Source organism: Bubalus bubalis, chromosome 18 (assembly GCF_019923935.1).
Source record: "Bubalus bubalis isolate 160015118507 breed Murrah chromosome 18, NDDB_SH_1, whole genome shotgun sequence".
Taxonomy (NCBI): Eukaryota; Metazoa; Chordata; class Mammalia; order Artiodactyla; family Bovidae; genus Bubalus; species Bubalus bubalis.
Window position 1 is genome coordinate 15,148,817 of NC_059174.1, and position 14,952 is coordinate 15,163,768.

At 37.4% G+C, this 14,952-nt stretch overlaps 1 protein-coding gene across 3 annotated transcripts in view; it reads right to left on the bottom strand.

The window, feature by feature from the left end:
- The window catches only part of NETO2 (neuropilin and tolloid like 2), a 66,660-nt gene that overhangs the window by 18,896 nt on the left and 32,812 nt on the right, over positions 1–14,952 (bottom strand). For all 3 annotated transcript variants that reach the window (XM_044931210.2, XM_006062756.4, XM_006062757.4), the window contains exon 7: positions 5,931–6,159. In XM_044931210.2, the coding sequence (XP_044787145.1) occupies positions 5,931–6,159 (229 nt within the window). The remainder of the gene's footprint in view (positions 1–5,930; positions 6,160–14,952) is intronic.

Here is a 14,952-nt window from a genome sequence, read left to right on the forward strand (position 1 = left end):
GGTATCACACTCCCTGATTTCAAATTATATTACTAAGCTACGGTATTCAAAATAGCATGTTATTGGCAGAAAACAGACACAGAGACTAATAGAAAAGAACTGAGAGCCCAGAAATAAACCCACACGTATATGAACAACTAATTTAAAACAAAGAAGCAAGAACATATAATGGAGACAGAATAGTCTTTTCAATAACTGGCACAAGGAAAACTGGACAGCCACGTGAGAAAGAATGAAACTGGATCACTACCGTGTACTACACACAAAAGTCAGCTCCAAATACATGAGATACTTGAATGTAAGGCCTGAAACCCGAAAACTCCTTGATGAAAACAAGCAGTACACTCTTTGCTCTTGGGCTTTGCAAATGTTTTTCTGAATATGTCTCCTCAGGCAAAGGAATTAAAAGCAAAAATAAAACGTGAGACTACATCAAACTAAGAAGCTTTTGTACAGGAAAGGAAGCCATCAACAAATGAAAATGCAACCTACTGAATAGGAGAAAATATTTGCAAATCATATATCCAATACAGGGTTAATATATAAAATGATAGAAATAACACATACAACTCAACAACCAAAAAGTAAAGAACTAGATTTAAAAAATGGGCAGAGGTATTCAATAGACATTGTTCCAAAGAAGACATACAAATGGCCAACAGGCACATGAAAAAATGCTTAACACGTCACTAATTATTAGGGAAATGCAAATCCAAACAATCACGAGATACTACCTCACACCAGTCAGAATGGCTATTATCAAAAAGATAAGAGATAACAAGTGCTAGACAGGATGTGAAGAAAAGGAACCTTTGTACAGTTTTGGTGGAAACGTAAGTTGTTGCAGACATAATGGAAAGCAGTATGGAGACTCTTCAAAAAATTAAGGACCAGAACTTCCACATGATCCAGCTATTCCACTTCTGGGTATTTATCCAAAGAATAAGAAAATACTAATTTAAAAAGATTTATGCCCCTGTGCTCATCTCAGCATTATTTACAATAGCCAAGATATCCAAAGAACCAAAGCCCCACTGGTGGATGAATGGATAAACATGTGGTATATCTGTATATATAAAATGCACTAGTCCTCAATTGTAAGAAAAGATGAAATCTTGTCATTTGCAACAACATGGATAGACCCAAAGGGTATTACACTAAATGACATAAATCAGATGGAAAAAGACAAACACCACAGGATTTCACTCATATGTGGATTATTTAAAAAAAAACAAAGAACAGACCAAAGCAAACATACAGTTACAGAAAGCAGAGCAGTGGTTATGGTGGGTGGGGAGGACAAATGGGTAAAAGAGGCCGACTGTACAGTGACAGGTGGAAAATACACTTTTGGTGGTGACGATGCTGCAGTGTATACAAAAATAAAAATATAACACTGTGTACACAAGACATATAATACTAGAAATTAATAAAAACTTGCTATCGAATATTTTTAAAAATAGAGGAAAAGCTTCATAATGCTGTCTTTGGCAATGATTTCTTGATTATGACACCAAAAGCATAGACAAAAAGGAAAAAATAGACAAACTGGATAACATCAAATTTTTGTTTTCTCAAAGTACACTATCAGGACAGTGAAAAGATAATGCACAGAATGGGAAAAAAATGCTTGCTAATCATATACCTGATGAGCGATTAATATCCAGGATATATAAAGAACTTCCACAACTTAACAAAAAACCAAGAACCTACCTGGTGGCTCAAATGGTTAAGAAACTGCCTGCAATACAGGAAACTTGGGTTTTTTCCCTGGGTTGGGAAGATCTCCTGGAGAAGGGAATAGCTACCCACTCCAGTACTCTTGCCTGGAGAATTCCATGAACAGAGGAGCCTGGTGGGCTACAGTCCATGGGGTCACAAAGAGTCAGGCATGAACTGAGTGGGTAACACTTTCACTTTCAAGTTAGAAAATGAGTAAAGGACTAAATACAAGCATGCCACACTTGCAGACCACTGCAATAAAGCAAGTATGCAGCAAACCGAGTCATACAAAGTTTCTGGTTTCCCATTGCATATAAAAGGTATGCTTACACTATGCTGTAATGCATTAAGTACATAATACTATTATGTCTAAGAGAATAATGCGTATACCTTAATAACAAAATATTTTATTGCTAAAAAATGCTAACTGCTATCTGAGCTTTCAGGAAGTCATAATTTTTTTGCGATAATAACATCAAAGATCACTGATCACAGATCACCATAATACATACAATAATGAAAAAGTTTGTAATGTTGTGAGAATTACTAAAATGTAACACAGAAACATGAAGTGAGCAAATGTTGAAAAACTGGTGCTGACCAACTTGCTCAAGGCAGAGGAGCCACAAGACTTCAACGTGCAGAAACAAATGCAGTGTCTGTGAAGTGCAATAAAATGAGGTATGCACCGAAGAAGGTATACAAATGGCCAAGAAGCATGAAAAGATACTCAACATCAGTCATCATTAGGGAAAATACAAACTGGAATCACAAATGAAAAAAATCACACTTCATATAGCCATTAGGATGGCTACTGTTAAAAAAAAAAAAAGGTTTTGGTGAATAGGGGGACTAACGCTATTGCATTGCTGGAGGGAATGTAAAATGGAACAGTTGCTGTGAAAACAGCTGGTGGTCCTCAAAAATTTAAATAGATTTTAAATTTTAATATTCTGATGTTAAATTTTAATATTCTATATAGAATATCCATATTTAGTTAGGGAGTTTGGAATCAACATGTACACAATGCTATATTTAGAGGATAACCAACAAGGACCTACTGTCCAGCACAAGGAACTCTGCTCCAGGTTACGTGGCAGTCTAGATGGGAGGGAAGTTTGGGGGAGAATGGAAACATGTACATGTATGGCTGAATTCTTTTGCTGTCCACCTGAAACTATTACAACATTGTTAACTGGCTATACTCCAGTGAAAAATAAAAAACTTAAAAATAAACAATATTTATATGATCCAGCAGTTCCACTTCTAGGTACAGTATATACCTAGAAGCAAAAACTGAATACCTATATGCAAAAACTGAAATCCGAGATTCAAAGAGATAACTCTATGCCAGTATCCACAGTGGCTTTATTCATAACAGCCAAAAGCAGAAACAACTCAAGTGTTCATCAATAGATGAAACGATAAACAAAAATGTATATGTAAGATGGAAAATTATTCAGCCTTAAAAAGGACTGAAATTCTTAAAAACATACTAAGTATAATAAATCAGACACAAAAGGACAAATATTCCATTTATAAGAGGTATCTAGAATAGGGAAATTCATGGAGACAGAAAGTAAGATAGAGGTTACCTGGGGTTGGGGGAATAGGGAATGGAAGTTATTATTTAATGGGTACAGAGTTTTAATTTGGGATGTTACGTAAGTTCTCCAAGTGGATAGTGGTGATGGTTGTATGATGTTGTGAATGTGCTTAATGCCACTGAACTGTACACTTAAAAACGGCTTAGGGTATATTTTACCATAATTTAAAAATGTATAGAACCATTCTAGAAGGGTATTTGGCAAAACCCAACAGTGGCCACAGGACTGGAAAAGGTCAGTTTTCATTCCAATTCCAAAGAAGGGCAGGGCTAAAGAATGTTCAGACTACCTGACAATTGTACTCACTTCCCATGCTGTTAAGTTTATGCTCAAAATCCTTCAAGCTAGGCTTCACTAGTACTTGAATCGAGAACCTCCAGATGTACAAGCTGGATTTAGAAAAGGCAGAGGAACCAGAGATCAAATTGTCAACATCCACTGCATCATAGAGAAAGCAAGGGAATTCTAGAAAAGCATCTACTTCTATTTCATTGACTATGCGAAAGGCTTTGCCAGTGTGGATCACAAACAAACTGTGGAAAATTCTTCAAGAGATAGGGATACCAGACCATCTATCCAGTCTCCTGAGAAACCTGTATGAGGGTCAGGAAGCAACAGTTAGAACTGGACATGGAACAACAGACTGGTTCCAAATTGGGAAAAGAGTATGTCAAGGCTGTATATTGTCACCCTGTTTAACTTATATGCAGAGTACATCATGCAAAATGCCAGGCTGGATGAGTAGCAAGCTAGAATCAAGACTGCTGGGAGAAATATCAACAACTTCAGATTAGCATCACTCAAATGGCAGAAAGCAAAGAGAAATTAAAGAGCCTCTTGATGAAGGTGGAGGAGAGTGAAAAATCTGGCTGAAAACTCAACATTAAAAAACTAAGGTCATGGCATCCGGTCCCATTACTTCATGGCAAATAGAAGGGAAAAAGTGGAAGCAGGGACAGATTTTCTGTTCTTGGGCTCCACAATCACTGCAGATGGTCACTGCAGTCATGAAATTAGAAGACGCTTGCTTCTTGGCTAGAACAAACCTAGACAGCGTATTGAAAGGCAAAGATACCACTTTGCTGACAAAGCCAACAAGCCACGGTCCTTCCAGTACTCATGTATAGATGTGAGAGCTGGACCATAAAGTAGGCTGAGTACTGAAGAATTGATGCTGAATCTCCTGCATTGCAGGCAAATTCTTTATTGTCTGAGCCACCAGGGAAGCCCAACATATATTCTAGAATTGAACAAATAAATATACTGTAGATAATCAGAGTCAGATTTCTCACTGGAAGAGAAGAAAAGAGTGTTTTGGAAACATGGTTGGTTCTAAGGCTCAAAAGAGAAAAGCCTGGTTCATTCTTACTTTCTGTATCAGAAAAGGAAGCGATTAAAAAATAACAGGCTTACCCAAAGAGTACAGGATGCAACCTGAAGGAGCTCCCAATAGTCACAGCTGGGATGTTTAGCACCAAAGTAAATGCTATTATAGAATTATATATAATAGAGTAAAATAAATATCCATGAGCTCATCGTGACACAAATACAATAAATGCAGGGGAAATAGCTCTTCCTCACAAAATTGTAATTAACAAATGTAGAAAGAATGATGCAAACAGAAAACCACCTTGAAGAAAATACTATAGTAATAGTTATTACAGGCAGAAACCATTAATGGATGCTAATATTAGTGAGCAAAAGGATATTTGCATACTCTCAGAGTTATTAATTTGAAAAGAAAAATTGTTAAGTTTATAGTGTAGAAATGTGGCAGACAGTACCTTAAGAAAGTGATCGAAGTTAGTGTGAGGCAAACCCACATTATGTACTGAGAAAGGTGGAATGTAATTTCTATTGTATTCTTGGCAGACACGCATAACCTCAGTTCACGAGAGAGAGAACATCAGAGAAACCTAAACCGATGGACATTCTATCTACTAAGTAGCTAGCCAGTGCTCTTCAAATGCATCCAGGTCATTAGACACTGAGAAAGTGCCACAAACAGAGCAAACCAAAGGAGACATGACAAAGCAATTTGCAATTCTGGATCAGAAAAGGACATTAATGAGAAAATTAGAGGGTTTTGAGTAAGGTTTATATACTGGTTAATAATACAGCATCAGTGTTAACATTCAGCTTTACTATGGTATTGTAAGATGTTAACATTAGGGGAATCTGAGTGAAGGGCACAGGAGAACTCTACTATTTTACAACTTTTTATAAGCTTAAAAATACTTAAAAAATTTAAAAAAGAAAACAGTCTTATCTAAATCTTTGGGGAGCATGGTTTGGTGGATTCACAATTATATAACAAGATGAATTCATACTACTGATAATTATTTTTAATTTTGAAAATCCTGAGAGAAGTCTCTACTTTTTGCAGTCCCTACTACATATCTTTATAACTGGTAGTGTTGCGATTTATGCATTACTATGCTTTTTTTCACCCATGACAGTCAATTCTTTAAGAATACATACTAAGACCTACTTCTACATTCTGTGACTAGCAGTCTTTGTCAAAAGGAAATGCTCAATAATTGTATTTTGAGTAAATGATTATATAAAAACATTTCACTGCTATAGAAATTATTTACTTACGCTCCACAAAGGAAGTAAAGAGCATTCTGAACCTGCTTAGCCGACTACCTTCATCTGCCCACATGCGTATCACCCCAACTCCTGTCTTAAGCATTACATCATTGGCCACAGTGCTGCAAAATTTGGCCTTCAGGTTTTCAATAGAACTGCTTCCATCGTAGACTGCAACGAAGTTTCTCTTGCATTCATTTGAGTGCTCCATTTGATAATCTAGGAACCTCAAATAAATCTGTAACATTAAACAAAGAAAAACAGTGCTTTTAAAAAGACATTAATTTTAATTTTCTAGTTCTATTATCCAATCAATATGTAACACGGACTGAACTGAATTATAACAGCTGACAGAAAAAACAATAGATAAAAGGCTGACGCCTAAGAAGGTAAAAGAACTAAGACTAATGTTCTGTTTCTTTGGTTGTCTTAACAATGGAACCAAGCATTAAGGAACCTAAAGCTTGCGTTTTGTCTGTAAAGAGAAATTTTTTGCTTACGAGGCATGACTATCGTACATATTTTCCTTGTTATAAAAACAATCTTGTGGTACTGACAAACTGGGAAAATAAAAGAAACATTCATAATTCTTTGACTCTGATAATTACTATGATTAACTTTTTTCAGTTTTTCACATTTTTAAAATCTGAGCTTAATTTTAAGATACACACTCTGCTTTTGCTGTAACACATCAGAACTTACCTATCGCTTCATAATTGTAATCATTCCTATGATGTCATTTATTTACCCACTATCCTACTGTTGCACATGTAAGTGGTTTTATGATTTTACTCCATAGATTAACAATTTCTAACTTTTTAGTCACAAAGATTTAAACTGGAGTTTCAAAATAAGCACTAGCATTCTATTGCTTAGTATCCCCTTTCCTCAAATTTCATAGGCAGTCTGCTACCCAGCACTCAAGTCTTCTTAAAATGTGCATTCTTATTTGAAGAGTTCCATTAGACTTTAGGCTTAGAAACACCTTGAGCAAAATCTCCAAAAGAACCGAGTGAAACAGGTACTGTTCTTTACAGGCTGGGAGGAAAGTAAGGCTCACGGGGACTAAGGAACTTGCCCAAGGTTACTTAGGGCGAGGATGTGAACCTAAGCTGGTCTGAATCTTATTAAGACGTATGGTCTTCAGATTCCCTGGGATGCCTTTCATGTGTGTGCATGCACGCATGCACACATACACACACTCTTCACATACATGGTTCATTTTTGGATATAGTGCTCATAAGGAACCTAAAGCTTGTTCATATGTGACTCTACAATTAAAGTAAAACTTTAATGAATGAAGAATAAAGATTTCTTTGGTTGCCACTGGAGATGTCTAGTGGGTATTCACCTTGCTGATTGCTATCTCTGAGGTAGCAGTATGATGCCACACCCACCCTGTAATTTAAAGGGCTTCATAAAACCAAACCATATTCCCTCCCCTCCACAAATACCTTGATGACATAAAACTAAGAACAAAAACTCAAAAATATATCTCAGAGTTAAATTTTGACCAGTAACTCTGGCTTATTTGAAATGACCAATTTGCCAGTTTCATGAGCAAAATTACTGGTAATGCACTTCCATTTCAAAACTTCACAAAACCTCATAAATGTATTTTAACACAGAAGTAATATGTTTGTTTAAAATATACAATCTGTTTTCGTTCCTGTCTCCATCATTTATATATAACCAGGACATTCTGCCCATGGTTGTCTGGTGGTGAGTATCACTAATATTCATTAGTGTTTGTCTTCTCCATTGGACTGTATGGTCTTCCAATGAGAGTGTCAATGTGCTATCCAATATAATTCTTGCTTAGGAAGAGCAACCAATGAAAAAGTGAACAGGTTTGTAAAACCTAGTTTTGATAGAGCTGAATATCAGGAAGACCATCAAGAAGTCTGAAGTATTTACTCTCTATTGTTTTTTTTTAAATCCAAAGAAACACCATACTTGTGTAAGGCCATAGTAAATGCACTTTAAATATGTAACTTTTAAAAATCAAAGTTTTAAGGTAAGTCATATGACAAAAATAACATTCTTTCCTACTGTGAATACAGTTAAATATTGACATTCTTAGTTTAATTCAACTAATCTTCAGAAAATATTTCTAACATTATGAGGCTAACAAATTGAAATGGGTGGATCGGGGCACAAATTACTCTTCTCTCATCCAGACTGCAGAAGATCTTTAATTAAACATAAACACTCTTGGCCTCTTACCTACTCCTACACCCTCCCAGGGAAGTGGAGAGAGTTCCCTGGATCAGGGATGGTTATTTGGTCACTTTTCCTTTCCTCCTTCCCTGGATCAGTGAATGAGAATAACAGTAACCTGGGTAAGCGGGTCTCTTCTGTAGATGCACTTTCCTCGGATGGGATGTTCCAGCCTAGGCTTAGGTAGGAGGTGGACCTGGTGGGTAGGGAATTAGCAGGTCTCACTATAAACTGCTTCCTAGCCTTTATTATAATAAAAGGGCTATTCTGAAGCTCCACTGTCTCAACTGGTTCATAACTCCAATGGGGAAAAGGACGCTTTTTATTAGAGGCCCCAAAGACTGCAAAAGAAATGCAATGAGATCCTCAGCTGTTATTTTTATGGAAAGGCCACTGATAAAACAAACTAAAACACTACTTTAATGCAAATACCGACTTTTATATGTAAGTGAATTTTTCTTGAATATCACCTGTAAACTAGTTTACCCCATTTTGAGTATTCAAGGGTTATTGTGGTCTTTAACATTTTCTCTTTTAAACTCCTCAAATGAAATCATCTGTTTACTCTTTTAGCTGAACCCAATTAAAAAATTTTGATCCAATTTCCATGTCAAGTGTTTTTTATGTTAACTTTAAAAAATTAATTTACTTTTATATATTAAAAGTAACCTTCTTCAATATTTAACATTCTAGGTTACATTCCTAAAAAACATATGCATATAAAATCATTTCTTCATGAGCTATTTTATAAAAGAGCCACATTGAAAGTATTAATTTCACTTAAGCATTAATTATTTTGATTATTAATGTGTAATATTTTAATATGTAATAATTATTACATATTAAAAAAACCCAAACCCCACAAACTCCACCTCACCTCTGCACAGGCATCCCTCAGGAGCAATGGGTAACTGGTTCTAGGAAGGTCCTGCTCTGGATACCAAAATCTGCAGGTGCTCAAGGCCTACAGTGCAACCTTTGTATTTGTGGTTCTGTGTCTACAGACACACCCAACTGCAGATTCTATAGCACTATAATATTTACCGAATAAAACCTATATATGTGGACTTGTACAGTTCAGTTCTGGGTACAGTTGAGCCTTGAACATGGGTTTCAAATATGCAGGTCCATTTAAGTGGTATTCAATAATCACAGACTATAGTATTACACTATGCTTCCCTGGTGGCTCAGATGGTAAAGAATCTGCATGAAATGTGGGAGACCTGCGTTCGATCCCTGGTTTGGGAAGATTCCCTGGAGAAGGGAATGGCAACCCACTCTAGTATGCTTGTCTGGAGATTTCCATGGACAGAGGAGACTGGCGGGCTACAGACCATTGGGTTGCAAAGAGCTGAACATGACTGAGTGACTAACACTTTCACTTTCTTTCACAGTACTATACAGTCTGTAGCTGGTTGAATCTGAGGATGTGGAACCTCAGATACCGAGGGTTGACTATAAAGTTATACTCAGAATTTCAACTGCGAGTGGTCAGTGACCCTAGCCTCTATGTTGTTCAAGGGTCAATTGTACAACTAAAGCCATCTATGTTCCTACTATCTTTCCTACATTCCCTGTTTTGAGTATAATTTTTATAATTACTATGTACATTTTTAGACTTTTAAATTTGCTGCTGTTACTGCTAAGTCGCTTCAGTCGTGTCTGACCCTGTGTGACCCCATAGATGGCAGCCCACCAGGCTCCCCCGTCCCTGGGATTCTCCAGGCAAGAACACTGGAGTGGGCTGCCATTTCCTTCTCCAATGCATGAAAGTGAAAAGTGAAAGTGAAGTCGCTCAGTCGTGCCCGACTCTTCACGACCCCATGGACTACAGCCTACCAGGCTCCTCCATCCATGGGATTTTCCAGGCAAGAGTACTGGAGTGGGTTGCCATTGCCGTCTCCATTTAAATTTATGTATCTATAAAAACATATAGTATTTGTGTATATTTTTGTGTATTTTAAAATCTTGTATCAATTGTAGAAATAAGTTGCTACTTATCCATTTTCCTTTTGGACATTTAGCTTGCATTTTTTAAAATATTAAATATTGCGGTAAACATTCTTGCATTCTGATTGCGCTCTCACACAATGAGCACCTGGGTACACATCTAGAAGTGTGGTTGCTGTGTCATAAGACATGACCATTTTCATCTTTACCAGGGTATGCCCAATGGCTTTCCAAAGTGGTTGCAGCAACTTATTCTCCCAAAGCAAGTTGAGAGCATCTCCATTCTTCAATCCTTGTTGATACTTGGTCACATCAAGACATTCAATCACATGTCAAGTAATAAAAAATAAAAGTCTCTGACAAATGCACAGGGTCAAGTGGCAGACACCATAATCAAGAACAGTTCCGTCACCCTCCCACTGCGAAAATCCTTTCCAGCTCCTCAGCACTCCAAATCCATCTTCAACTTTAATTCCTGGCAACCAGTCTTTTGCTGTCCTGTATTTCCACCTTTCCCATAAATGTTATAATTTCATATAAATAAAATCATAGTATATTCTGAGTCAGGATTCTTTCAGTTAGCACAATGCATGTGAGATTCTCCTACGCACCTGCATTCCCAATAGTTTGTATCTCATTACTCCTGAATAGATTTCACTACACAGATGTACCACAGTTTATTAACAACTGAAGAGTATTTGGATTGTTTCCAGTTTTTGTCTATTATGGATAAAGCTACTGTAAACATTTACATTCAAGTTTTTTTTGTGTGTAAACATGTTTTTCTTTCTCCTGGTTACCCTGCCAGGAGACTGCTCACTCACATGGTAACTTTATAGGAAATCACCAAGCTGTTTTCCAAAATGGCTATATCATTCTGTATTCCTACCAGGAGTCTTCGAACATTCCCAACTGCTCTATATAGCTCCCAGCGCCTGGTACTGTCTGTTTTAAAATATTAGTGCTGTAATAGAGGTAGAGAGCTATTCCATTGTGGTTTTAGTTTAGTTTTGAAATGCTGAAATATTCTCTGGTGCCTGTTCAAAATCTCCTACTCATTTTTAAATTAGGTACTTTTCTTATAGTTGAGTTTTGAGTTCTGGATTAAAGAAATCTTTTGACAAGTGATTTACAAATATTTTCTCTTAGTGGCTTTTCTTTTCATTCAACAGTGAAAAGGAAAAGCTTTAATTTTAATGAAGTTCAATTTATAGTTTTTTTAAAATAGATTCTTCTTTGATGTCTTATCTAAGAACTCTTTCCCTAACCCAAAGTTTTCACCTATGTTTTCTTCTAAAAGTTTTACAGTATTTACTTGTGTTTATAATCCAGTTTAGGTTAATTTTTAATATAAGGTATAAATACAGGTATAGGTTAAAATTCTTTTTTTTTTTTTTTAAATATGGTTATCTGGTTGTTCTTAGTACCATTTGTCGAAGACAAGACTATCCACTGAACTGACATTGTATTTCTAAAGAAAAAAATAAATCATATTTGTGTGAATCCTTTTCTGAGTTCTATTCTGTTCCACTGAGCTCTGTGTCTGTCATCTGTCAGTACCACACTGTTCTGGTCACTGAAGATCTGAAATCAGGTAGTGAGTATTTGTATTTTTTGAACATTGTTTTGGCTCTTATAATTCCTCGCATTTTCATTATACTCTAAAAACAGTTTGTCTACATTTACAAAAACATAGCAGGGGTTTTAATTTGAACTGTGCTTGTTTACACAGATCTATTTCAGAAGAACTTCTGTTAACACTACTGAGTCTACCTCAATAGGTATGCACAGTATTGCTGTTTGGTTGCTAAGTTGTGTTCGACTCTGCAACCCCATGAGCTGCAGCAGACCAGACTTCCCTGTCCTTCCCTATCTCCCAGAGTTTGCTCAAACTCATGTCCATTTAGTCAGTGATGTCATCCAACCATCTTATCCTCTGTTTCCCCATTCTCCTCCTACCCTCAATCGTTCCCAGCCTCAGTCTTTTCCAACGAGTCAGCTCTTCACATCAGGTGGCCAAAGTACTGAAGCTTCAGCATCAGTCCTTCCAGTAGATATTCAAGGATGATTTCCTTTAGGATTTACTTGATATCCTTGCTGTTCAAGGGACTTTCAAGAGTGTTCTCCAGCACCACAGTTCAAAACCATCAATTCTTCAGCATTCAGCCTTCTTTATGGTTCAACTTTCACATCTGTACATGACTACTGGAAAAACCATACCTTTGACTATGCAGACCTGTGTCAGCAAAGTGACGTCTCTGCTTTTTAATATGCTGTTTAGGTTTGTCATACTTTTCTTTCAAAGAGCAAGTTGTCTTTTAATTTCGTGGCTTCAGTCACCATCCACAGTGATTCTGGAGTCCAAGAAAATAAAATGTCAGTGTTTCCACTTCTTCCCCATCTATTTACCATGAAGTGATGGGACCGGATGCCATGATCTTAGTTTTTTGAATGTTGAATTTTAAACCAGCGTTTCCACTCTCCTCACCCTCATCAAGAGGCTCTTTAGTTCCCCTTCACTTTCGACCACTACAGTAGTATCATTTGCATATCTGAGGTTGTTGATAATTCTCCCAGCAATCTTAATTTCAGCTTATAACTCATCCAGTCCAGGATTTTGCATGATGTACTCTCCATAGGAGTTAAACAGACAGGGTGACAATATACAGCCTTGAAGTACTCCTTTTCCAATTTGGAACGTCTGTTATTCCACATTTGGTTCTAAGTGCTGCTTCTTGTCCTGCAATCAGGTTTCTCAGGAGTCAGGTAAGGGGGTCTGGTATTCCCATCACTTGAAGAATTTTCCAGTTTGTTGTGATCCACACAAAGTCTTTAGTGTAGTCAATGAAGCAGATGTTTTGTTAGAATTCCCTTGCTTTTTCTATGATCCAACGGATGTTGGCAATTTGATCTCTGGTTCCTCTGCCTTTTCTAAATCCAGCTTGTACATATGGAAGTTTCCAGTTCATGTACTGCTGAAGCCTAGCTTGAAGGATTTTGAGCATCACCTTGCTAGCATGAGAAATGAGTGTAATTGTATGGTAGTATGAACATTCTTTGGGATTGCCTTTGGGATTGGAATGAAAACACATATTTATTCAGGTCTTTGAACTTTTTATCAGGGTTCTGAAGTTTATAGAGGCTGTGTTTTTTTTTTTTTTTTTTTGGGTGGGGGAGGCAAGGGCTACTTTAAATGGTATTGCTGCTTTCTTAATTTTGAACTCCAATTGCTCATTCTTCAAATATTGAATCAGACAATACAAGTGACCCTTGATCAACATGGGACGTAGAGGCGCGGACCCTCCTTGCAGTCAAAAATCCATGTATAACTTCACAGTCATCCCACAGTTCTACATTTGTGGATTCAACCAACCATTGATGGTGTAGTAGTAGGTATTTATCCTTAAAAAAAAAGTCTCTGTGCAAATGGATCAGTGCAGTTCAAACACATCTTATTCAAGTATCAACTACATATAAAACAATACAACTGATATTTATCTATCGGCCTTTTATCCAACCTTGCTACACTGACTTCTTTATTCCAGTTTTTTGAGGGTATATTTCATGTTAATTTTTTACATAGATAATTATGTCATCTGGAAAAATAGTTTTTTTTGCCACGTTTCACTGTCTACAACTTCCAGTATGGTGTTCAGTGGCAGTTATCTTGTTGCTAATTTTGAGGGGAAAAAGCATTCAGTAAGGTGTCAGCTGTACATTTTGGTAGACATCCTTTATCAGGTTATAGAAGTTCCACTCTTTTTAATTTTCTGATATTTTCATCATGAATGGGTGTTGATTCTTTTAACAAACTGAGATAATCATGTAGCATTCTTTCTTTACATATTGAATCATACTGATTTTTCAAATGTGAATCAGCCTTGCATTCCTGGGATTAACCACACTTGGTTGTAGTTTTTCAACATATTATACTTTTTAATATATTGCTGATTTAGACTGGCCAATACTTTGTTAGGGATTTTTGTATCTATTCTCTGGAGTAACAATTACGATGCCAATTCCAACATGTGGGTCTTCCCTCTGCATACCCCCACTACAATTGCTGCTGCTGCTAAGTCACTTCAGTCATGTCCGACTGTGTGACCCCATGGACGGCAGCCCACTGGGGTTACCCCCGTCCCTGGGATTCTCCAGGCAACAACACTGGAGTGGGTTGCCATTTCCTTCTCCAATGCATGGAAGTGAAAAGTGAAAGTGAAGTCGCTCAGTTGTGTCCGACTCTTAGTGACCCCATGGACTGCAGCCTACCAGGCTCCTCCGTCCATGGGATTTTCCAGGCAAGAGTACTGGAGTGGGTTGCCAACAGCAATCCTCAAATATCAGTTAGGTGTCCTACAATTCAATCCAGTGATGACTCCACCTATCCAGAGACAGCATCAGATTCCAAAGGTTAAAGGCTTACTCCCAGGGGAATGGCCTCCACTTCAGAGGCCAAACACAAGGTCAGGCTGTCACGTGATTCTGACTCACTGCAAGTCTGAGTTTCCTAAGGTCTCATTCTTGTTGTTCAGTTGCTCAGTTGTGTCTGACTCTTTGTGACCCCATGGACTGCAGCACGCCAGGCTTCCCTGTCCTTCACCATCTCCTGGAGCTTGCTCAAACTCTCATCCACTGAGTCAGTGATGCCATTCAACCATCTTGTCCTCTGTTGTCCCCTTCTCTTCCTGCCTTCAATCTTTCCCAGCATCAGGGTCTTTTCTAATGAATTGGCTCTTCGTATCAGGTGGCCAGAGTATTGGAGCTTCAGCTTCAGCATAAGCCTTTCTAAAAGAAATATTCAGGATTGATTTTCTCTAGGGTTGACTGGTTTGATCTTCTTGCAGTCCAAGGGACTCTCAAG